Below are 26,442 nucleotides of genomic sequence, written 5' to 3' on the forward strand. Positions count from 1 at the left end.
TTTGTTAGCAGACTTACCTCACTAGACCATTTATAGATTCTTTATTTTCTTTGCCTAGACTAATTGTTTCCTATTCCTTGTGGTTGAACCACCAGAGTTTTAAATTTCAAATCACAAAATGATATGTATTATTATTTTATTGCAAAGTATATACAGGGATTTAGAAATGCTTAAAACTTGACAGATGTCACTTTGAGTTTCCAGTAGTGAGCTAATAATATTTTGCCAGTACTATACGTATTCTTATAGAACATTTGTAGTTGCAAGTTAACTAATTTTAATTATTTTTTCTAATACATTTGCCTCATTATTCACTATTGTGGCGCATATTAATCTAATGACAATATAACAAACATTTTAGCAGCCATAGTTAGTAAGTAGAAAAATAAGAAGGAATAGTGAAAGATTAATTGACATAAAGGGCAGCTGAACTCTGCTTCTCTTTTATTGCATTTTAAAGATTCATTTTCTGTTTTTTTCCTATATGGCACATATACTTCTCTCAACTTTTAAATTTATATAGTATTAGATGAAGATTTCTATCCAGCTCTTCCCAATTTTATAAATTATTATTTATAAGCTCTAATTGATAGCCCTTTACCTGAAAAAGCAAAAACACTGAGAAGTTTTTTTCTTTCACAATTAGAATTTACACATAATAGATTATGCTTTCAAATTAAAATTTTAATAGTTTGAGACATAATTTACATACAATACAATTAATTCATTTAAAATGTACATATTTTTAGTATATTCACAGGGTTGTACAACTATCACCCCAATCTAATTTTTAGGTTATTTTACTTCCTCTGAAAAGAAACCTGGTATCCATTACCAGCCTTTCTTTCCTCCTATCCCTAGATAACACATATCTACTTTCTGTCTCTATAAATGTGCCTATTCTGGACACTTCATATAAATGGAATCAAATAATATATGGGTTTTAGTGGCAGCTTTTCTTACTTAGCATGATGATTTCAAAGTTCATTCATGATGCAGCATGTTTCTACTTTATTTCTTTTTATTACCAGAAACCATTTCATTATATTGATAAATATCTGTTTATCCATTCATCATCAGTTGGTTTCACTTTTGGGCTAATATGAATAATGCTGCTGTGAACATTCATGTTCATTTTTTTGTGTGGACATGTTTTGGATATATACCTGGGAGTAGAATTGCTGGATGATATGATAACTCTCTGTTTCTCCATTGGAGGAACTGCAAACTGTTTTACACACCAGCTGTACCATTTTACATTCCCACCAGTGATGTATGAGTGTTACATACTCTCTGTGCCCTAGCCTATACTTGTTACTGTCATTCTTTTTTATTATACTCATCTTAGTGGATATGAAGTGGTATCTTGTGAGTTTGTGGGACTTTTTTAGTATTGTTTTTTCCTGTACAGCTTTGATCAGCCTAAAATATCTCATGATTTTGATTTGCATTTCCCTAATGACTTATCATGAGTATTTCTCATTGCTATGATAATTGACTATGTATATGTTGTTTGAAAAAATGTCTATTTAAATGTGTACTGGGTTGAATAGTATTCTCTCAGAATCTCATGTCCACCCTGAAACTCAGAGTTCAATTTGGAAGTAGAGTTTTCAGAGTTATGATGAGGTCACACTGTACTAGATTTGGCCCTAAATCTGATTACTTGTGTCCTTATAAGAAAGCTATGTGAAGAAACACTTCTGCATACAGAGGAAAGATGCCTTTGTAAAGACAGAGGCAGAAACTGTAGTCATAGAGCCACAAGCCAAGGAATGCTGAAGAATTGTCAGCAACAACTGGAATCTTAGAAGAGGCAAGGAAGGATGCTCCCCTACAACCTTTAGAAGGAGCATGGCCCTGTGCCTTGATTTCTGACTTTTAGCATGCAGCACTGTGAGAGGATAAATATTTTTTGTTGAGAGCAACCTAGTTTGCGTAATTTGTTACAGAAACCCTAGGAAAATAATACAAACGTCTTTGCCTATTTTTAAAATTGAGTTATGTGACCGGATGTGGAGGCTCACACCTGTAATCCCAGCACTTTGGGAGGCCAAGGCAGGCGGATCACATGAGATCAGGAGTTCAAGACCAGCCTGGCCAACATAGTGAAACCTCATCTCTACTAAAAATACAAAAATTAGCCAAGTATGGTGGTGCACACCTGTAATCCCTGTTACGCAGGAGGCTGAGACACAAGAATCACTTGAACCCAAGAGGCAGAGGCTGCAGTGAGCCGACATTATGCTGCTGCACTCCAGCCTAGATGACAGAGGGAGACTCCATCTCAAAAAAAAAAAAAGTGAATAAAATAAAAAATAAAATAGAATTGGGCTTTTACTATTGACTTTAAAGTTCTTTGTATGTGTGTTCTAGATACAAGTTCTTTATCAGATATATGATTTGCAATTTTTTTCTCATTCTGTAAATTGTCATTTCACTTTCATGATGGTATCATTCATAGCACAAAAAATTTAATTTTGATAAAGTTCAGTTTGCCTATTTTTCTTTTGTCACTTGTGCTTTTTGTGTTGTATTTAAGAAGACCTTGCCTAGGCCGGGCACAGTGGCTCATGCCTGTAATCCCAGCACTTTGGGAGGCCAAGGCGGGCGGATCACGAGGTCAGGAGATCAAGACCATCCTGGCTAACATGGTGAAACCCCGTGTCTACTAAAAATTCAAAAAAATAGCTAGGCGTGATGCTGGGTGCCTGTAGTCCCAGCCACTTAGGAGGCTGAGGCAGGAGAATGGCTTGAACCTGGGAGGCAGAGCTTGCAGTGAGCCAGGATTGCACCACTACACTCCAGCCTGGGCGACAGAGCGAGACTCCGTCTCAAAAAAAAAAAAGACCTTGCCCAATGTAAGATCCTTTGGGGTTTTTTTTGGTTTTTTTTTTTATGAGTTTTATAGTTTTAGCCCTTACATTTTTTATTTATGAGTCATTTGATTCAATTTTTTATATGGTGTAAGAATCTGACTTCTTTTTTTTTTTTTTTTAAACAGAGTCTCATTCTGTCACCCAGGCTGGAGTACAGTGGTGCAGTCACAGCTCACTGTAGCCTCAACCTCCTGGGCTCAAGTGATCTTCCTGCGTCAGCCTCCCAGGTAGCTGGGACTGCAGGCGCATGCCACCATGCCTGGCCAATTTTTAAATTTTTGTAGAGATGAGGTCTCATTTTGTTGCCTAGGCTGGTCTTGAGCTCCTGTGCTCTAGCAATCTTCCTAACAGCCTCCCAAAGTGCTGAGATTACAGGTGTGAGCCATTGTGCTTGGTCCCAACTTCATTCTTTTTCATGTAGATACCTAGTTGTCCCAGTATCATTTGTTGAAAACACTATTCATTGAAATGTCTTGATACCATTATCAAAAAGCTATTAACTATAAATATGAGTTCTTTCTGATCACATGATTCTGTTCCACTGATTTTTGTCTCATCTTGTGTCAGTACTATGAGTGCTTTGATGACTTTTGTAGCAAGTTTTGAAATCAAGAAGTATGAGTTCTCCAATTCCATTCTTTTTCAAGATTGTTTTGGCCATTTTGGGGCTATTACATTTCCCTGTGAATTTTAGGATGAGCTTGTCAATTTCAGAGGGTTTTTTTTTTCCTTTTTTCTCTTTTTATTTTTAGTGGGGATAGAGTCTCACTCTTTTGCCCAGCCTGGAGTGCAATGGCATGATCAGAGCTCACTGCAGCCTGGAATTCCTGGGTTCAAGTGATCCTCCCACCTCACCTCATTCTCCCCAGTAGCGAGGACTACGGGCATGTGCCACCATGCCCGGCCAATTTTTTTTTTTTTTTTTGTAGAGATGGGGTCTCACTGTGTTGCCCGGCTGGGTGTTTTTCTTTTTTCTTTTTCTTTTTTTGTTTTCTTTTTTGAGTTGGAGTCTCTCTCTGTTGCCAAGCTGGAGTGCAGTGGCACGATCTCAGGGCTCACTGCATCCTCCACCTCCTGGGTTCAAGTGATTATCCTGCCTCAGCCTCCCGAGTAACTGGGACTACAGGCACACACAACCACACCCAGCTAATTTTTGTATTTTTAGTAGAGATGAGGTTTCACCATGTTGGCCAGGATGGTCTCGCCCTCTTGATCTCTTGACCTCATGATCCACCTGCCTTGGCCTCCCTAAATGCTGGGATTACAGGTGTGAGCCACCATGGCTGGCCCCAGGCTGGTCTTAAACTCCTGGCCTCAAGCAGTCCTCCTGCCTCAGCCTCACAAAGTGTTGGGATTACAGGCATGAGCAACCACACTCAGGCAAACTTGCCAATTTCTATTATCAAAGGTAGCTGGGATTTTGATAGGGATTACATTAAATCTGTAGATCAGTTTGGGGGATGCTATCATCTTAACAATATTAAGTCTTTAGGCCCATGAACATGAGTGTTTTTAAATGTAGATCTTTAATTTCTTTCAACAGTGTTTTATAATTTTCAAAATATAAGTTTTGCACTTCACAGTAAATTTATACCCAAGTATTACTCTTTTTGGTGCTATTTATAAAAGGATTTTTAAAATTTTGTTTTTTGTTTTTGGATTGTTTATTGCTAGTGTATAGAACTTCAGTTTTTGTATATTTGATCTTATATCTTGCAGCCTTGCTGAACTTGCTTATTAGCTCTAATAGCCTTTTTAGCAGATTCCTTAGGATTTTCTATATAAAAAATCACCTCATGTGCAAGTCAGATATTTTTACTTCTTCCTTTCTAGTCAAATTATTAATTCAAGGTCTTCATTTGTTATAGGTCTGTTCGGGTATTCTGTTTCTTTTTAAGGTTGGTTTTAGAAATTGTGTCTTTCGGCCAGATGCCAACTCTGTAATCCCAGCACTTTAGGAGGCTGAAGCGGCGGATCACGAGGTCAGGAGATGATAACCATCCTGGCTAACATGTTGAAACCCCATCTCTACTAAAAATACAACAAATTAGCCTTGTGTGGTGGCAGGCGCCTGTAGTCCCAGCTACTTGGGAGGCTGAGGCAGGAGAATGGCATGAACCCAGGAAGCGGAGCTTGCAGTGAGCAGAGATCGCACCACTGCACTCCAGCCTGGGCGACAGAGCGAGACTCCATCTCAAAAAAAAAAAAAAAGAAATTGTGTCTTTCTTGGAATTTGTTCATTTTATCTAATTTAATTTGTTGACATACGAAGGCTTATAGCATTTCCTTATAATATTTTTTATTCCTGTAAAATTTTTAGTGGTGTCCCTTCTTTCTTTCCTGATAGTCATTTTGAGTCTTTTTTTATTGCTCAGTCTAGCTAAAGATGGCTAATTTTGTTGATCATCTTAAAGAGACAACTTTTGGGTTCATTGATTTTTTTTCTCTACTGTTTTTCTCTTCTATTTTATTTATTTCCACTGTAGTCTTTATTATTTTCTTTTCTTTCTTCTGCTCGCTTTGAATTTAGTTGCGGTGTTTTTTTTTTGTTTTTTGGGGGGTTTTTTTTTGTTTTGTTTTGTTTTGTTTTTGAGACAGGGTCTCACTGTGTCACCCAGGCTGGAGTGCAGTGGCACAGTCATGGCTCACTGCAGCCTGGAACTCCCAGGCTCAAGTGATCCTCCCATCTTAGCCTCCCCAAGTAACTGGGACCACTGGTGTGCACCATCACACGCAGCTGGTTTTTTTCTATTTGTTGAGATGGGGTCTCACTGTATTGCCTAGGGTGGTCTCGAACTTCTGGGCTCAAGCAGTTTTTCTACCTTGGCCTCCGCAAGTACTAGGATTACAGGTATGAATCACTGTGCCAGTTTTGTAAGGTGGAAGGTTTGGTTATTGGTATGAAATCTTTTTTAAAACTTTTTTTTCTTTCATTCTCAAAGGAGGTGAATGAAATCCTTTTTAATAGAGGCATTTAGATCTGTAAATTTCCCAGTGAGCACTGCTTTACTTATAGGCCACATTTTCATTCATTCTCTCTTTTTATTTTCATTTTTTATTTTCATTCATCTCTTAAGTATTTTCTCATTTCCCTTGAGATTTATTCTTTGACCCACTGGTAATTTAGGAATGTATTGTTACATTTTCACACATTTGTGAATTACCCAAATTTTCTTTCATTGATTTCTACTTTCATTCCATTGTGGATAAAAAATATACCTTGTATGATTTCAAATCGTTTAAATTTATCAAGGCTTGTTTTATGGTCTGTCCTGGAAGTTGTTTCACATATGCTTGAGAAGAATGTGTTTTTTGCTACTGTAAGATAGAGTAGTCTGTAGATGTCAGGTAGGTCTGGTTGTCATATTATTGTTCAAGTCTTCTGTTTCCTTGTTGATATTTTCTAGTTGTTATGTCCATTATTGAAAGTGGGATATTAAAATCTTCAACTATTATTGAGGAAATGTCTGTTTCTGCCTTCAGTTCTGTCTTTGTTTTGCATCATGTATTTTGGGGCTCTGTTTTTGGGTGCATATATGTTTGTAATTTTCAACTTTTCCTGTTAGATTGACCTTGTATCATTATGAAATATCTGTATCTCTAACATTTTTTGTTTTAAAGTCTTATTTTAGTATAGCCACTGTAGCTCTTTTTGGTTTCTATTTTATGGTACTTGTTTCCATTCCTTTGACTTCAACTTTGTCTGTGTCTTTGAATCCAAAAATACATTGTTGGTTGTTGTTTGCCTGTTCATTTGTTTATTTTCTAGCAACTTGGTCTCCCCACAGTAATTAGCCTCTGATCTCCCTGCTCAGATTTTTTAAAAATTGTTTTTCTTTTAGCCTGGCTAATGAGGGGTCTTCCCTGGGTTATCACATACTTATTGGTCAAAATTTGTGCTTAGTCCTCCTTACCAGTTTGATTTTTTTTCCCCCTTACCATTTGATTTTTATCATTTACTGTTGGATGTATGTGACTTGGAGACTGCTATCACAGTTGAGGGTGTGTTTGTTTTTTTGTCCCACATACACCAGGAGACTAATAGCTTGAAGGTTCACTCCTGATTACTCCAAAGAGGGTACAGCCTTGGGTATGCACACAGTCTTCCAGACTGCAAGGAATGACTGGATGTTATTTTTAAGTCTTAGCCTCCCAGGAGTCAACCCTGAGTTCAGGTTATTCAGTGCCAGTGAGGATTTACCTTGTTTTGATAAGTCTCTGTGTGACTTGGGGAATGCTTTCATGTCTGTCCATCCTACATCTTACTCTAATTGTTCCTTATTGGGTGCAGCCTAGTGCATGTGCACAGGGTTTTTGACCTCCAAAATTGACTGTGATTCCACAAAGGGTCCTTCTTGGCTGTCTCATTTCCTGATTCTATTAAAGTTCTGGCTGTTTTGCTTGTCATAGGGCTGCCAGCTTCTCTTAATTGCTTTCCTCCAAGCTCTGTTGCAAATAATGTCAGCCCTTTCAGGCAGAACTGCTACAGAGTTCTTCATCCTTATAACCTACTTTTCACCCTGGGCAAAACCTATCTCTCACTACACCTGACCTGGAGTCACGGATCAGCTTTTCCTGGAGTGACAGGGTCACTCTACAAGTCAGCACCTGGGAGGAGTTGGCAGTCCCTGGTCTTAGCTCGCTCTCCTGGCAGAATCTCTACCCTGTGAGCAAGCTAGAATGGAGAAGATTGAGACCCTCAACGTTTTGCTTCCGGAGCTTCTGCCCTAAGAGAGGGAGGGAAGGAGAGGAGACCTGGTTCTTTCAGCCACACCTATCTAAAATAGATCTTCTGTAACATGGGGCTGGAGAAGGATGAGAAATGCCTCTAGTAACCTTTGTCTTCCATGGGGAAACCATAGCTCCAGATTGGAAGCTGGAGAGAGAGGGAACCTCTGTCTTCTAGGCCTGAGTAGGATGCCCAGGGCAAAACTTCTGCAACATTGAGCTGAGGGAGTGGGGCAAGGAAACAAGTTGTAATTCATATAGCAAAAGCTCTGTGTTGTTACTGAGATTTACTGAGTTTTCTTGAATGAATGTTTCCATGTTTGCTCTATGACTTTAGGACAGTATAAAGGGACTTTAAATAATGTTTTAAATTTTTTCAACAGATAAGCTGTGTTTTGCTTGGGAGAGAGGCTGTGTAGATCCTTATTCTGCAGATTTGGAAGTCTTCCCAACCCCACATCATATTTTACTGCTTACACTAGCATATCCTGATGACACATCTAACACACTGAAAGTTTGCCTATGTGCTCATCACCTAAAGTAAAATAGTCCATTATTGAAAGCAGCTGAAACATCTTTCTTGCTGATATTGAACCCACTATCATGATTTGGTAACTTGCTCCAGATGTGTGGGAAAATTTGGTTGTCAGACTCAATTTTTTAAAGAACTTTAATTCTTATTTACTTGTTGTTGTTGTTGTTGTTGTTGTTGTTGCAGGGTTTGTTTTTTTTTTAATTCCTACATGATATAGTAGTGAAAACTTTACTAATGGTCTGAAAGTTTTTTAACCCAAGCTTTGTTAAATCAACCTAAAGTAAATGTAGCATGACTTAGTTAGCTTGGAAAGCCAAATTGCAAAGCTAAATTTCAAACAAGAAATGTGCTTTTATGAACACTTTTAATTTTAGAGAGAACTAAAAATAAAATGTCTAAGAACTTGGCTGTTACTCCATACAGTTTTATATTTGTAAACAAACTGCATAACTATGCTTTCATCAGCGTTGGACCACATATACGACAGTAGTCCCATAAGATTTGAATACCTTGTTTTTGCTGCACCCTTTTTGTTTATGTGTATTTATATACACAAATACTTAACAATATGTTACAATTGCCTACAGTATTCCTACAGTAACATGTTGTACAGATTTGTAGCTTAGCAACAATAGGCTATACCTGATAGCCAAGGTTGTGTAGTAGTCTGTACCATCTAGGTTTATGTGAGTACATCTATAATGTTCACACACAATAACAGAATTGCCTAAAGACGCATTTCTCAGAATGTATCCCTGTTGTTAAGCAACACTTAACTGTGGGTGTTTCTTCTACATTGTAAGTACTTTGAAGGATTGGGTCCTTTCTCACTCATCTCTGTACTCCTACCTAGTTCTAAAATGTAGTCCCTTCAACCAGGGATTCGACTACATTGCAAAACAGACAATTCTTGAGATGCTTTATGTATTCACACCTATGTGTCCTTCCTGATGCTCTTTCTCTTCATTTGTCGAATCTTTCTTACCTTCATCTAACTCAATTTTATCTTCTCCTTTAAGTTTCTATTTCTGCAGTCAAAAATGATCATGCCTGTCTTTGATTCCAATGGCAATTTTGTAGTAATTTTTTACTTACATTGCATTTATATCTCCTTCTGTAGACTATAAGATCTAATCCTTTTTAATCTTTTTATTGCTACATACTTTGTACATAGAACTTAATTGTTGGATGAATGAGTAGATAAAATGGTGATTAAATCAGTGGTGTAATCTTTTGTTTTATAGCCGAGAGACACACAAGATTGCAGTATTTTATGTTGCTGAAGGACAAGAAGACAAACACTCCATTCTCACCAATACAGGAGGAAGTCAAGCATATGAAGATTTTGTAGCTGGTCTTGGTTGGGAGGTATTATTTTTAAATTATACGAAATATTTATATTTGGAAGCATAAGGTTTTTTTTCTTTTTATTTTTTCCTAGCTTATTATAGAAGTATTATTTTAGGAGATACAACAGCTTAACAACTAGTTTGTTATTGTTTCTGCCTTCCATTTTGTCTGCACATACAGCAGCAGTTGGGACTTTGAAAGGAAAGGTGTTGACTATTTTATGAGACAGTATATTGTGAAAGAGTACTAAACTCATAGGTTTATAAGATCTGGATTTTCCTTACAGCTGTGACCACTGGACTGGTGGTCTTCAAAGTAGGACCTTATGGCTACACAAAGGCTTTCCAGGAATATGTGGGTATACATAGTTTTGAGGAAATTCGCTTCCAGATCCTCAAGTTTACCAAAACTAATGCCAGAAAACCCTTCTGCAGTCTCTTGTCTCTCATTTACTTTGTAAAAGAAAGGCATACTACTCACCCACCCCAAATCGTACAGTGTCCCAGAGGGTTTTAGCACCAACAAAATAGATAGTTCTAGTGGGTATACTTTTAGGAGAAAGTCCCTGCCAGCAAAACAAGAAATTTTGAAAGGTGTTATACTTTATGTCATTCAAGAAACCAACCCATGTCAAGATTCCTGTACCAAATCTGTCTATCTTAAAATTATAACTCAGAAGGTAGGTATTTGTCATAAGGATTTGGATGAATATGTTTATTTGAATTGAAAAATGAAGTATCAGACATATTCTAACAGAAAGTAAATCTGATGTGGCTGATTGACTTGTGATCAATATAATACCAGACACTTTACATATATTGAATCAGCCAAATCTGTAGCTCCAAGATTTTGATGAAAATATATTTAAAGCACATATATTTATTATATAGTACACTGGAAATTGTATCCTTGGCTACCATTTAAATTTTTTATGAAAATTTTTATTATAGTTTTCAATTTAATAGTTTCCCAAAATTGCTGGGGAGAGTATATGAGCAAAATTGTTAAAGAGCACTGCATTAGACTATAAGCTTGTAGAGGGCAGGCACTTTCATCTCAGTGATTTTTTTTTTTTTTTTTAATTCCCAGTGTCTTTCACAGTGTCTGATATGTAAGCCTTTAGTGTTTTATATATATTTTTATGGCTAATCTAACCTTTTTTTAATGATTTTTTTCTTTGGGATACATAGCTTATTTATAAATGTGTAGTTTAATTTCAAAATATGTGAGTTTTTTCTAGGTATCGTTATTGATACTTAATTCTATCCCATTGTGATTATAGAATATACTCTGTAAGAATTCAGTATTTTGAAATATAATGTATCTCAGTATAGGTACCCTATTCCCTTGAAAAGAATATGTATATTCTGTAGTTATTGAGTGTAATGAACTAGGTATGTCAGTTAGGTTGAGGTGGTTGTTGGTAGTATTTAGATCAGTATGTTTTTACTGACTTCATTTCTTTTAAAAATTTTTATTGCTACATAATAATTGTACATATTTATGAGGAACATATAATTTTGATAAGTGCATACAATGTGTAGTGATCAGTTCAGGATATTTAGGATACCCATCACTTCAAACATTTATCATTTGTGTTGGAAACATTTCAAATCTCCTCTTCTAACTATTTTGAAATAAACAACATTTTGTTGTTAACTATAGTCATGCTAATGTGCTATTGAACTGTAGGACTTATTCCTTCTATCTCACTATATGTTTTGTCTTCGTTAGCCAGCCTATCTTCATCTCCACACCACAACCACCACCTTCACCAGCCTCTGATAACTGTCATTCTATTTGTTACCTCCATGAGATCAACTTTTTTAGCTGCCACATCTGAGTGAGAATGTGTAATGTTTGTCTTTCTGTGTCTGGTTTATTTGTCTTAACATAATGACCTCCAATTCCATCCATGCTTCTGCAAATGATAGGATTCTATTCCTTTTTATGACTGAATAGTATTGCATTGTGATACATACCACATTTTCTTTATTCAGTCATCTGTTGATGGATATTTAGGTTGTTTCCATATCTTGGCTGTTGTGAGTAAAGCTGCAATGAATATGGCAGTGCAGGTATCCCTTTGATATACTGATTTCCTTTTTTTTGAATAAATACCCAGTAGTGGGATTTATGGATCATATTAACCTGCTGTTTTACCTTAAGTGAGTTAGTTAAGCTCTGTATGCCTCTTTACTTATTTGTCAAAGGTAATATACTTTTTTACCCAACAGAGGTGATGTGAAGTTCAATTGAGCTTATATATGTGAAAATGCTTTGAAAAGTACAAAAAAAACCCTAAGTAGATTTTCTGTTAAAATGTAAAATACCATAAAAGTATTAGTAAAAGTAAGGGAGACATGAAAAAGAACAAGTTAGGAATATTTACACTTCTTGATTTCACAACTTAATACAGAGCAATGCTAATCAAGGTAGTGTGGATAGATCCTGGGGCAGAACTTAGGAAAAAAAAAAAGAAGATAGTGTAGTACTGCTGGTACAAGGATAGACATATAGATCAATGGAATAGAATTGAGAGTCCAGAAATAAACCCCATATTTGTGGTCAGCCGTTTTTGACAATGGTGCCACAACCATCCAATGGAGAAAGAATAGTCTTTTCAACAAATGGTGCTGAGACTATGAGCCATATGCAAAGAATGAAGCCAGACTCTTACCCCGTACCATGTACAAAAATTAACTCCAAATGGATCACAGACCTAAATGTAAGACCTAGAATTTTAAAACTTTAGAAGAAAATATAGGAGTAAATCCTCGTGATCTTGGATTTTGCAAAGGATTTTTAGATAAGACACAAAGCACGAGCAACAAAGACAGAACCAGATAATTGTACTTTATTAAAATTAAAATTTTTGTGCTTCAAGGTGAAGTCTGATAAGAGACTAGTATCTAGAATATACAAACAAGTTATACAAATCAATGATTAGAAGATACCCAACTAAAAAATGGTCAAAGGACCTAAATAGACATTTCTCCAGAAAAGATATATAAATGACCAATAAGCACATGAAAAGATGCTCAACATCCTTTGCTGTTGGGGAAATGCAAATCAAAACCATAGTAGGTATCACTTCACACCCATTAAGATAACTACAATCAGAAAGTCAGGTAATAACAACTGTTGGCTAGGATTAGGAGCAATCTGAACCCTCATACACGGCTAGTAGGTATGTAAAATGTGTAAACACTGTGGAAAACATTCTGGCAGTTCATCAAACAGTTAAATGTAGAGTTGCCATATGACCAAACAGTTCTACCCCCAAAGTATATACCCAAGGGAAATGAAAGCATATGTCCATGCAAAAGCCTGGCCATGAATGTTCATGGCAGCATTATTTACTCTAGCAAAATGGTAGAAACAACCCAGATGTCCGTCAGTGGATGAATGGCTAAACTGTGGTGTATCCAATAAAAGGGAATATCATTCAGTCATAAAACAGAACAAAGTGATTATGTGCTACAGCATGAATGTACCTTGAAAACATTGTGCTAAATGAAAGAAACCAATCATCAAGATCACATATTAATGGTTCCTTTATATGTAATATCCACAATAGGTATATCTATAGAGACAGAAAGTAGGTTAATGGTTGCTTAGGGCTGGTTAGGGGCATGAGAGAGGAGGGGGGTGACAACTAACAGATACGGGGTTTCTTTGGGAAGTGATGAAAATGTTCTATAATTGACTGTAGTGATGATTACACTTAACTGTGAATATCCTGAAATCCATTAAATTGTACAGAGGAGATTTCCACTTCTGGGAAAGTCAAATAGATATACTTTCTATATTCTTCCTACTGAGTACAATAAGCGTAAGACATTACATATAAAACAAGCATAAGAAGACTCTGAAAGATGGAGAGAAGACAGAATAACTAGGGACTTTAGGACTGAAGAATGACATAGTGGTGCATTTTCTGGATTTTCTTTTTTGCCTCATATATCCCAGACTTGGAGTTGAAGAAGCCAGCAACCTAGAAACACCAATGGGTGAAGACAAAAAGCACCAACCAAAGCCTGCTCTTTCTAGCTAAAGGACCAGGAAAGGAGCAACCTAAAAAGGCAGAAAAACATTTAGATAATAACTGCACTACTCCAGCCAACCACCACAGAAAATTCCTTGACCCCATCCCCACCCTGACAGCAAAGGTCAGGTAAAGAGCCTAGACTTGCATCTTCATGAGGCTGTAATGAGGTGCCCCCGACACCACACTGGAATAGTATCAAATAGTGCCGGAGAAGGCCAAGTAGAAATCCAAGACTTTCATGTCTACCAGTTGGTAATGAGTCTCCCGTTCACACCTAAGTGTCAGTGGAGACTACATGGGAAATGTAGAATTCCATCGCCACCAATATTATTGAGGCACCTGCTCTCCACTGGAGTCATTGCAGAGGAGGCCTTATGGAGAATTGGGACTTTTACCATCACCCAGGAGTAGTGAGGTCACCCTTACCACTGTCAGTGAACATCACATAGGAAGCTAGAACTCCTGCCTCCACATATCGGTAATGAGGATCGTCCCTGCTTCCCAGGTGTCAACAGAGATTGAGTAGAGAACATATAATTCCACCTCCACCTGGCAGTAACAAGTCAGCACTTTCACCTGATTCTCTGCTCTTTTCCCTGGTACAGCAGAGTCTTCAAACAACCAGCTAAAACAAGAATTTTAAATAAGATCCAGAGTCTCATAAAAATGTGTACATTTCAGTAAAAAATTACGCATCATATCCAGAACCAGGAAAATCTCAAACTGAATTTTAGAAAAACAGCAGATGCCCACACCAAGATTACAAATATTTAAAGCAACCCTGATAGAAATGCTTCAGTCAGTAATTGGTAACACAACTGAAACAAATGAAAAATAGTCTCACCTAAGAAATAGAAAATGTAAAGAACAATCAAATGAAAGTTTTAGAGTGCAAAATATAATAACTGAAATAAAAGACTCTGTAGTTGCACCCAATGACCAAGTGGAGTGGGAATGGGGGTACAGAAGAATCAGTAAACTGGAAGATAAAACAGTAGAAACAGCCTGGACAGCAGAGAAAATAAACTTAGGCTGGGCATGGTGGCTTACACCTGTAACCCTAGCACTTTGCAAGGTTGAAGCTGGAGATTGCTTGAGCCAGGAGTTTTGAGACCAGCCTGGGTGGCATAGTGAGATCCCCCCTCTAAAAAAAAATACAAAAATTAGCCAGGTGTGGTGGTGGGCACCTGTGATCCCAGCTACTTGGGAGGATGATGGGAGGATTGCTTGAGTCCAGGAGGTAGAGGTTACAGTGAGTAAAGATCATGTCACTGCTCTCCAGCCTGGGTGACAGAGCAGACCCTGTCGCAAGAAAAGAAAAGAAAAAAAAAAAAAAAAAAAAAGGAAAAGAAAAGAAACCTAAAAATAATGAACAGAGCATCAGGGACCTGAGGGACATTAACAAAAAAAATCTAGCATTCTGTTATCTGAGTCAAGAAGGAGAGGAGAAAGAGCCTGGTCTGAAAAAGTACTTGAAATACTTGAAGAAAGTGCTGAAAACTTCCTAAATTTGGTGAGAGACTTAAAGCTGTAGATTCAAAAAGCTCGGTGAAACCCAAACAGAATAAATCAAAAGAAATCTATAGTAACACATCATAATTTAATTTCTGAAAACTAAAGACAAAAATTCTTGAAAGCATCCAGAGAATAAGTGTACCTTATCTGTCGGGGGGAAACTATTAGAAAGATAGCAGATTTCTTATCAGAAACTGTGGAAGCCAGGGGAAGTGGCATAGCATTTTTTTAAGTGCTGAAAGAAAAGAACTGTCAACCCAGAATCTGGGTTTTTTTTTTGTTTATTTGTCTGTTTATTTGTTTTGAGGTGGAATCTTGCTCTGTCGTTCAGGCTAGTGTGCAGTGGCACGATCTTGGCTCATTGCAACCTCCACCTCCTGGGTTCAAGTGATTCTTGTGCCTCAGCCTCCCAATGTAACTGGGATTACAGTCATGCACCACCACACTCAGCTAAATTTTTTTGTAATTTTGGTAGAGACAGGGTTTCACCATGTTGGCCAGGCTGGTCTCAAACTGCTGGCCTCAGGCAATCCTCCCACCTCCCCCTCCCAAAGTGCTGGGATTACAGGCATGAGCCACCGTGCCCAGCAGACCCAGAATCTGACAGCTCGCAAACATATCCTTCAGGAATGAAGAGAAGGTCACAACATTCTCAAATGAAGAGAAACTTAGAGAACTTGTTACTAGCAGACCTACCCTAAAGCAATCACTGAAAGAAGTTCTATTAATAATAGAAAGCAAATGATAAAAGGAGGAACTTTGAAACATCAGGAAGGCAGACCATGGCAAGAAAAAATGGGTAAATATAATCGATGTGCTTTCTCATCTTGAGTTGTCTTAATTATTTTTGACTGTTGAAGCAAAAATTATAACACTGTCTGATGTGTTTTCAAATATATGTAGAGGAAATATTTATGACAATTATATTTCAAATGGGATGGTAAAGGAACATACAGTAAGGTAGAGTTACTTTACTTAAGCAGGTAAAATGACAACACTAGTAGGCTGTGATAAGCTATATATATGTAATGTAATACATAGAGCAACCACTATAAAAGTATACAAAAATGTACACTCAAAAAAATGATAGATAAAAACAGAGTTCTAGAAAATGTTCACGTAACCCACAGGAGGCAGGAAAAGTAAAACAGAGAAATGAAAAATATAGAAAATAAACAGAAAACAGAAAATAAGATGGCAAGCTTAAGCCCTAACCTGTCAATAATTGCATGAAATATAAATAATCTAAATGTACCAATTAAAAGAGATTGGCAGAGTGGATTAAAAAATATGACCCACCTATGTGTTACCTAAAAGAAACTCACTTGAAATACAAGAATATAGGCTGGGTGCAGTGGCTCACACCTGTAATCCCAGCACTTTGGGAGGCCAAGGTGGGTTGGTCACCTGAGGTCAGGAGTTCGAAACCAGTCTGGCCAACATGGTGAAACCCCCTCTGTACCAAAAGTGCAAAAAGTAGCCAGGCATGGTGGCGGGCACCTGAATCCTAGCTACTCAGGAGGCTGAAGCAGGAGAATTGCTTGAACCCAGAAGGCAGAGGTTGCAGTGAGCCAAGATCATGCCACTGCATTCCAGCCTGGGTGACAAGAGCAAGACTCCATCTCAAAGAAAAAGAAAAAGAAAAAAAAAAAAAAAAAAAAAATATATATATATATATATATAACAATATAGACTGGCAGAAAGTTAAAAGATAGAAAAAGTTATATTGTGCAAACATCAATCAAAGAAAAGCCAGAGTGGCTGCATTAATATCAGATCAACTTTAGAGCAAAGAAAATTGCTGGAGATCAGAGGCACATTATATAATTATAAAAGGATCAGTTCACCAAGAAGACACAGCAACGCTAAATGCGTGTGCGCCAAACAACAGAGCTACAAAATATGTGGCACAAAAGCTGATAGAACTGAAAGAAGAAATAGAGAAATTCACAATTACAGTTGAAGACTTCACTCCTCAACAGTTAAGAGAAAAACTAGACAAAATCAGCAAGTACATGGAGGAATTCAACAACAGCACCTACCAACAGGATCTAATCTACGTATGTAAAATATTCCACCCAACAATTGCAGAATATACGTTATTTTCAAGTTCCCACAGAACATATACCAAGATAGATCATACCCTGGGCCATAAAACAAGCCTCAACAAATTTAAAAGCATTGAAATAATAGAGTGTGTCCTTGAACAACAGTGGAATCAAACTTGAAATCATTAACAAAAAGATAACAGGAAAATCTCCAAACACTTGAAAAGGTTATATCCTATGTCCTTCAATTCATATAACATTTTTGAAATGATAGTTATAGAAGTGAGGAACAGATGAGTGAGTGATTGCCAGGGGTTAAGGAGGGGATACAGTAGAAGGGAAGTAGGTGTGGCTCACATAACAGGGCAATATGGGGGATCCTTGAATTTTTGAACATGCTCTGTCTCATAACTGTATCAGTGTCATCAGTATCCTGGTGGCGATAGAGTTTTGCACCGGGGGGCTGTGGGTAAAGTGTACATGGGATTTCTTTTTAATTTTTTCATTTCTTCATGTGACTTTCCAGATGTTTAATTTAAACAATGGAGATCAGCAAATGTTAAGTGTTTACAGCAAAGGAACACTAAACTGAGACTTTCTCCTTTATGTTATCAGAGAATTTACCTGAAAATAAGTAACTTTCCGAACTAAAGTAAAACAAAACAAAAAATCTACCTGGAGATACCATTTGTCACCTATCAGATTAGCCAAGATCATAAAGTTGATAATATACTGTATCTGAAAGGATATGAGGGAAACAGGCATCCTCATACATTGTTGGTGGCATCTGTGGAGGGCAACTTGGTAGTGTGTTTTAGAATTAGAAGTCCACATGCCCTTTGACTTAAAGTTTCACGTATAACTATTTGTCCGTAGCTCTGCTTTCACAAATGGAACATGATATGAGTTCAGTGTTATTTGCTGCAGCATTGACTGTGATAGCAAAAGAGAGAAAACAACCTAAATATCCTTCAAGTAGGGAACTAAATTACTGTACATCAGTAAAATGAACTTCTGTGAAGCCAGGAACCAAAAATGAGGACTCTCTTTACTTACTAATAAGGAGTATTTTTCAAGATATATTAATTCCAAAAGCAAGATGCCAAATGTTTTATATGCATGTACTGTGTGTATGTGCACACAAACGTGCATGGATGTGTGCACCTAAACATATAAGAATTTATATATGCAGATAATATTTTTCTAAAGATACTTAAATTGCTTTCTGAGAAGGTAACTGAGTAGTTGCAAATGAGAGACATGGAAGGAAGAATTTTGGTATGCTTTTTTAATACTTTAAAATTTTTAATTATGTAAGTGTATTACTGAGTTAAAAGTAAATTTTAAACTGAAAGAGATTGAGGTAGTCTTACAGTAATGGCATAAAAATCTAACAATCATATATGTATTCAGCCATTAGTAACTGATAATGATATTTGAGATGTGTTCAGTTCACATGGTGCAGGGATTTTTTTTGTAATTCTCCATTTTACCTGTTATTCTCATATTTTTATTGTAAAGTATATATACAGATGGTTTTCTCTAAGTAGGGAAATACTGGTGATTTTTAATTTTTTTTTTCTCCTTTATTTCCCTAATTTTCTGCAATGAACACAAATTATTGGCTTCTGTGCATCACACAGATCCAGGGAATATCATCCAATGCAACAACCCTGATGTTAACATGTATTATATTTATAATCAGAAAATAAAAATTGTTTTAAAATCTTTTTACAGATCACTTTGTTGTTTTTAAATGTAATTAAACTGTAGTTCTGCATTTCTAATTGTTGTGGACTGTGATAAGTACTAACAGATCAGGAAGCCAGTTTTATAAGTAAATACAACACACCGAATTAATCATTTTGTCAAACGATATTACTGTTTTAACTTTTCCCCAAACTATTTCCATACTTGATTTTTTTCTCCCTGGCCTTGGTGTTCTCTGACAGCCTTTATAATTTACCATTAATACCTAGTAGGCTAACAAAAGATGCATAGTACACAGCAGTTGATACCTTTCCTAGTTAACTCCTACTAATTAGAGATCCTCAATACTTAAGAAGTACCAGTACAAACAAATCAGTTCTAACAATTCTAGATTAAGTATTGGTTGATAACACGCAAAAGACTTTGTTCCCAATTTTTTTTCTGAAGCAAGAAGTTTGAGTCTGTCTCAGTACTGTGTTTGGGTTTTGTTTAATTAATTTATGTGGCTCTTCATTACTTCTAGGTAAATCTTACAAACCATTGTGGTTTTATGGGAGGACTACAAAAAAACAAAAGCACTGGATTGACCACTCCATATTTTGCTACCTCTACAGTAGAAGTAATATTTCACGTGTCAACAAGGATGCCTTCTGATTCTGATGATTCTTTGACCAAAAAAGTAAGTGCTGAGAAGTGCTTTCAAATTAAAATGCTCATAATTGAGGCAGTTAATACATAAAATACATAAGTAAGAAATTGAATTGATCAAGCACTGTTTCTGGTTATATAGTACATCACTCCACCCAGTGCTGTCTTGAAAATAGATTGATTGTATAGCAAACTATGTTTTCTTCATGGAACAATGATATGGTTAAAGGTTGCAGTCTTTTTTAAAACTTTATTGTGTGTATTTAGGGTTTACAACATGATGTTGTGGAATACATATAGATAATAAAATGGTTACTATATTGAAGCAAATTAGCATATCTATCAGCTCACCTAGCTTTTTTGTGTGTATGTATGACAAGAACAGCTAAAATCTACTTATTTAGCAAAATCCCAAATACCATACAATTTTTATTGTGCATTAAATCCCTAGACTTATTCAACTTACATATCGACTACTTTGTATCCTTTGAGCTCCGTGTCCCCATTTCATACCCCTCTCCACCCCTGGTAACCAGTCTTATTCTCTATCTCTGTATATTTTCTCCTTATTTTTTTTAGATTCCATATATAAGTGATATCATGCAATATTTTTTCTTTCTGTGTGTGGCCTATTTCACTTAGGACACATAATGCCCTCCAAGTCCATTCATGTGTAGGAAGTGGCAGAATCTCCTTTTTTAAGGTTGAATAATATTCCATTGTATGCATAATACCACATTTTATCAGTTTGTACATTGATGGACAGTTTTGCATATCTTGGTTATTGTGAATAATACTGCAGTGAACATAGGAATGCAGATATCCTGAGGAGGTAGTGATTTAGTCTCCTTTGAGTATATGCCCAGAAAAAGGTTTGCTAGGTAATATAGTAGTTCTATGTTTAATTTCTTTAAGAACCTCCTTTTTTTTCATAATTGCTGTACAGTCTACATTTCTACCAGCAGTGTGCTAGTGTTCCCCTTTCTCCACATCTTTACCAATGTTTGTTATCTCTTACCTTTTTGGCAGTAGCATTCTAATGAGTATAAAGTGATATCTCATAGTGGTTTTAATTTGCATTTCTGTGATGATTAATATGATTGCTGAGCCTTTTCATATACCAGTTCACCATTTTTATGTCATCTTTGAATAACTGTCTGTTTAGGTCCTTAGCCCAGTTTTTAATCAGGTTATTTTTCTGCTATTGACTTATAAGACCCTTATAAATTTTAGATATTAATCCCTTAATAGATAAGCAGTTTGCAAATGTTTTCCCTCTGTAGGGTGCCTTTTCATTTTGTTGACTGTTACCTTTGTTCTGCAGAAGCTTTTTAGTTTTATGTAGTACCACTTATTTATTTTTGCATTTGTAGCCTGAGCTTTTGATGTGATGTCCAAAAAAATCATTGCCAACGCCAGTATCAAGGAGCTTTTCTTCTATATCCTCTTCTAGGTTTCATGTCTTATATTTTGGTCTTTTCTCCATTTTAAGTTGATTTTTGTATATGGTGTAAGATAAGGATCCAGTTTTATTCTTTTCATGTGGAAATGCCATTTTCCCAAGACCCTGTTGAAGAGACTATCCTTTCCCTGTTGATCTTCTTGGTGCCCTTGTGAAAAATTAGTTTACTGTATGTGTTTGAATTTATTTCTGGGATCTCTGTTTTGTTCCACTGGCATATGCTTCTGTTTTTACGCCAGTACCATACCATTCTGATGACTGTAGCTTTGTAATATAATATAATATAATGTAATATTTATTTCTTTTTAGACAGGGTCTCACTCTTTCACCCAGGCTGGTATGCAGTGGTGCCCAATCACAGTTCACTGTAGCTTCAACTTCTGGGCTCAAGTGATTCTCCCTCAGCTTCCTGAGTAGCTGTAGCAATAGGCACTCGCCACCGTGCTGGCTCATTTATGTATTTTTGGAAGAGATGGGGTTTTGCCATGTTTCCCAGGCTGGTCTCCAACTTTTGGGCTCAAGCAATCCCTCTTCGGCCTCCAAAAGTGGTGGGATTATAGGCATAAGCCACTGTGCCCAGCCTGTAATATAATTTTAAATCAGGGAATATGATGCCCCTTTGTGGTTTTTTCTCAGTTTAGCTTTGGCTATTTGAGGTTTTTTTTTTGTGGTTCCATACGAATTTTAGAATTGATTTTTCTATTTCTGTGAAAAATGCCATTGGAGTTTTTATGGGGATTCCATTAAATTTGTATATTTCTTTGGGTAGTATGAACATTTTAACAATATTAGTTATTTCAATCCAAGATATCTTTGCATTTCATTGTGTTTTACATTTCTATCATCAATGTTTTATAGTTTTCAGAGTATAAATCTTTCACCTCCTTGGTTAATTTATTTCTGAGTATTTTTATAGTATCATAAATTGTTTTCTTGATTTTTCAGCTAAGTCATTTCTTGATTTTTCAGCTAAGTCATAATTTGTATATAGAATTGCTAGCAATTTTTGTATGTTGATTTTGTATCCTGCACCGTTACTGAATTCATATGTTAGTTGTAACACTGTTTTCATGGAATCTCTGAGGCTTTCTGCTAGCAATTTTTGTATGTTGATTTTGTATCCTGCACCGTTACTGAATTCATATGTTAGTTGTAACACTGTTTTCATGGAATCTCTGAGGCTTTCTACATAGCGGATCATGTCATCTGCAAATAAAGATAATTTCACTTTTTCTGTTCTGATTTGGATGCCTTAGATTTCTTTTTCTTGTCTGATTGTTCTTGCTAGTACTTCCAGTACTATCTTGAATAGATACAGCAAAAGTGGGCATCCTTGCCCTGTATCAGATGTTAATAGAAAAGCCTTCAGTTTTTCCTCATTGCTTATAATGTTAGTGAAGGGTTTTTCATAAGTTACCTTTACTGTGTTGAAGAGCTTTCCTTCTGTACCTAAACTGTCAAGAGTTTTACTCAATAAATGATGTTGGACTTAGTTGAATGCTTTTTCTACATCAATTGAGATGATCACATGATCGCATAGTTTTTTTTTCCGTTAATGTGATGTATCACATTGATTGATTTGTGTGCATTAAATCAGCTTTGCATGCTAAGGATAAATCCCACTTCGTCTTGATGTATAATCTTTTTGATATGTTGTTGGATTGGTTCAGTTTGCTAATATTTTATTGAGGATTTTTGCATCAGTGTTCATCAGAGAAATTGACCTGTAGTTGTGTTTCCTTCTGGTATCTTTGTCTAGCTTAGGGATTGAGGGGATGCTGGCTTTATAAAATGTGTTTGGAAGTATTCCCCCTCACTCTATTTTTTGGAAGAGTTTAAATATTGGTAATAATTCTTTGACCGTTTGGTTGAATTCAGCTGTGAAACTGTCTAGTTCTGGGCTTTTTGTTTACGGTTTCTAATTAATTCTTCAATCTCTTTGTTATTGGTCTGTTCAGACTTTCTGTTTCTTCCTGATTCAATTTTGGTAAGCTGTTTTATTCTAGAAACGTATCCATTTCCTCTAGTTTATCCAATTTGTTGGCATACAGTTGTTCATAATAGTCCTTTATGATCCTTCTTATTTCTGAAGTGTCTGTTGTAATGTCTTCACTTTCATTTCTGATTGGTTACAGTCTTTTTTTTTTTTTTTTTTTTTTTTTTTTTTTACAGTCTTAACAAAGGATTTACCTTCAAGAAAATAGGGATATATTAGTCTGTTTTCACACTGCTATAAAGATACTACCTGAGACTGGGTGATTTTTAAACAAAAGAGGTGTAATTGACTCACAGTTCCATAAGGTTAGAGAGGACTCAGGAAACTTAAAATAGTGGCAAAGGCAAAGGGGAAGCAAGGAACATCTTACATGGCTACAGGCAAGAGAGCGAACAAAGGGGAAGTGCCACACTTTAAAACCATCAGCTCTCATGAGAACTCATTCTCTATCACAAGAACAGCACAGGTGAAACCTTCCGCATAATCCAGTCACCTCCCATCAGGTTCCTCCCTTGACACATGTGGATTACAATTTGAGATGAGATTTAGTTGGGGACACAGAGCCACACCGTATCAAGGGATATAACAAACTGAAAGATTTCTGGTTTGTTTACATTGGTAAACTTATATTTCAAGGCCCTTAGTACATGGACTCAGATAGAATGTTTATATTGATTGAGGGAGAAGAAAAAATAAAATAGAAATTATTCCAGGCCAGGTGTGGTGGCTTATTCCTGTAATCCCAGCAATTTGGGAGACCAAGGTGGAAGGATTGCTTTAGCCCAAGAGTTTGAGACCAGCCTGAGTAACATAGCAAGACCCCCTACCAAAAATTTAAAAATTAGCCAGGCATGGTGGCAAGTGCTTATAGTCCCAATTACTCAGGAGGCTACTGTGGGAGGATTGCTTGAGCCTGGGATGTCCAGGCTACAGTGAGCTGTGATCACACCACTACACTCCAACCTGAGTGACAAAGTGAGACCCTGTCTCAGGAAAACATACATACATACATACATACATACATAGCACTTAAAATATAACATGCTGTGTCCCATACATTCGGGCTAAAACTAATGTAGCAAATAAGTGGTATTTAATTGAAGTAAATCTTGCTACCTTAGAATCTGTAAGGGATATCGTAGAATGATATTCATGGTCCACAACTGTTAAAATTTACACCACCATTTTGCTGTAGCTCACACAGCCATTGAAAAGTCATTGTAGCTACAGAGATAACCTCAGAGTACAGTTGTATGTATTCAACTCATATTTGGTTTTGTGAGAAATGTTTTTAAAAGTAAAACTTTACCCAACATTTCTCCTTTACCTCTTCCTTCTCCTCTTTCTTCTCAGTTTGTTTGTTTTTGCCCCAGGGTTTTACTGAAAGTCCTGTCCTCAGTTTATCTAAAACTATTACTAAATATAACCAAGTGAATATGATCAGCCATTTCACTTGATACTCTGTTGTCTGATATCAAAGCTCTTCGTACTTCACTAATAAGCTTTGAAACAGGGTTATTAACATACTGTTTTTGAAAGGAAGTTTAGGACTCTTTACAAATCTTTTATAAGATTTGATTGACTACTGTATTGGTCTGTTTTCACATTGCTATAAAGAATACTGATACTGGGTAATTTATAAAGAAAAGAGGTTTAATTGACTCACAGTTCCATATGACTGGGGAGGGCTCGGGAGACTTACAATCATGGTAGAAGGGGAAACAGGCACATCTTATGTGGCAGCAGGCAACAGAGAGTGTGAGCATGTGAAGGAGTAACTGTCAAACACTTATAAAACCATCAGCTCTCATGAGAACTCACTACCACTAGAACAGCATAGGGGTAACTGCCACCATGATCCAATCACCACCCACCAGGTTCCTCTCTCAATACCCAGTGATTACAATTCAAGATGAGTTTTGGTTGAGGACACAAAGGCAAACTGTATCAACTACCTTTTATGCCTTTTGTTTAGATTTTAGAGTATTGTTAGAAATTGCCTAATAAATGGATAATAGCTAGGAAAACTAATATATGAGCTATTTAGATTACAATGAGTGGTGGGGTAGAGGTAATTAATAAGTCTAGGAAAGCATATTCAGTAAAAAGTTTGCTACAGAATTTCTTGGCATATGCTTTTCAGAAGTACGAGATAAGACATCAATACTGATAATGGTATATGATGTTAAATAGGATTGGAATAAAGTGAAGGTTTGTTAAAACTTCACGTAAACCATTTTTTCCAGGAATTCATCTTAAATCTCTTTGAAAATAAATCATACCCAAAGTAGACACAATTGTAAGTATAGCGTGAAAAGATAAATAAGCCAGGCACAGTGGCTGACACTTGTAATCCCAGTACTTTGGGAGGCTAAGGTGGGAGGATTGCTCAAGCCCAAAGTTCGAGGCCAGCCTGGTTAACATAATGACACCCTGTCCTTACAAAAAACATTAGCCAGGCATGGTGGTGCATGCTTGTAGTCCCAGCTATTTGGAGGCTGAGGTAGAAAGATTGCTTGAGTCTAGGAACTTGAGGCTGCAATGAGCCAAGATTGCACCACTGCACTCCAGCCTCAGTGACAGAGTAAAACACTGTCTCAAAAATAACTAACTAAATAAATAAATAAATTTAATCATGGCTTCATGGACATAACTTTTAAACCCCAATGCAGACTGTAAAATTAATAATATATTACTATTCTACTGTCCTACAGTAGTGACTGTCTTAAGTATATTTCTCATATATTTCTTTTTTAAACATTTATTTTTTTAATTGATCAATTGAAATTGTATGTATTTATGGTATACAACACATTTTGATATATGTAAACATTGTGGAATAGCTAAATCAAGCTAATTAAAATATGCATTACTTCATATACCAGTTTTTCATGCTGAGAACACTTAAAATCTATTCTCTCAGTAATTTTCAAGTGTACAGCACGTTGTTCTTAACTATAGTCATTATGTTGTGCAATAGCTCTCTTTAACCCATTCCTCCTAATTGAAATTTTGTGTCCCCTGACCAGCTTCTCTCCAATTTCAAACTCTTCCCCATAAGCACTGACTCTCTCCATTTAAGGAAAATGACATATAATGAAACCAATTGTATTTTATCGTCAACCTTATAATGAAACTATGAAGGATATGACATTATTTGAAGGCCTGCTATATGTTGTTTTGCTTAAAGTTGCAGTTTCCAAGAACCTATTAATGACATTGTGAGGACTTACTGTACTCCATCTTTCTATGAGTTCAGCTTTTTTAGATTCCACTTAAAAGTGAGATCATGCATTGTCTTTTTGTGCCTGGCTTAATGTATCTAACATAATGTCCTCCAGGTTAATCCGTGTTTTTTTAAATGACAGAATTTCCTTCATTTGTAGGGTTGAATAGTGTTCTATTTTGCATCTGTACCACATTTTCTTTATCTATTCATCAAATTATGGACTCTTAGATTGATTCCATATCCTGGTTATTGTGAATAAGCCTGCACTGAACGTGAGCATGCAGATAATCT

At 36.4% G+C, this 26,442-nt stretch overlaps 1 protein-coding gene across 16 annotated transcripts in view; it reads left to right on the forward strand.

Moving 5' to 3' along the window:
* RALGAPA1 (Ral GTPase activating protein catalytic subunit alpha 1) overlaps positions 1-26,442 on the forward strand; it is a 323,646-nt gene that overhangs the window by 244,628 nt on the left and 52,576 nt on the right. For 15 of the 16 annotated variants that reach the window (XM_033188254.1, XM_033188250.1, XM_033188251.1 and 12 more), the window contains 2 exons: positions 9,387-9,510; positions 19,340-19,495. In XM_033188254.1, the coding sequence (XP_033044145.1) occupies positions 9,387-9,510; positions 19,340-19,495 (280 nt within the window). Of the gene's footprint in view, positions 1-9,386; positions 9,511-19,339; positions 19,500-26,442 lie in introns of all 16 variants that reach the window. The other variant, XR_004431673.1, reaches the window with a different exon arrangement.

The sequence above is a fragment of the Trachypithecus francoisi genome, unplaced genomic scaffold (genome assembly GCF_009764315.1).
Source record: "Trachypithecus francoisi isolate TF-2019V2 unplaced genomic scaffold, Tfra_2.0 Lachesis_group3, whole genome shotgun sequence".
NCBI lineage: Eukaryota > Metazoa > Chordata > Mammalia > Primates > Cercopithecidae > Trachypithecus > Trachypithecus francoisi.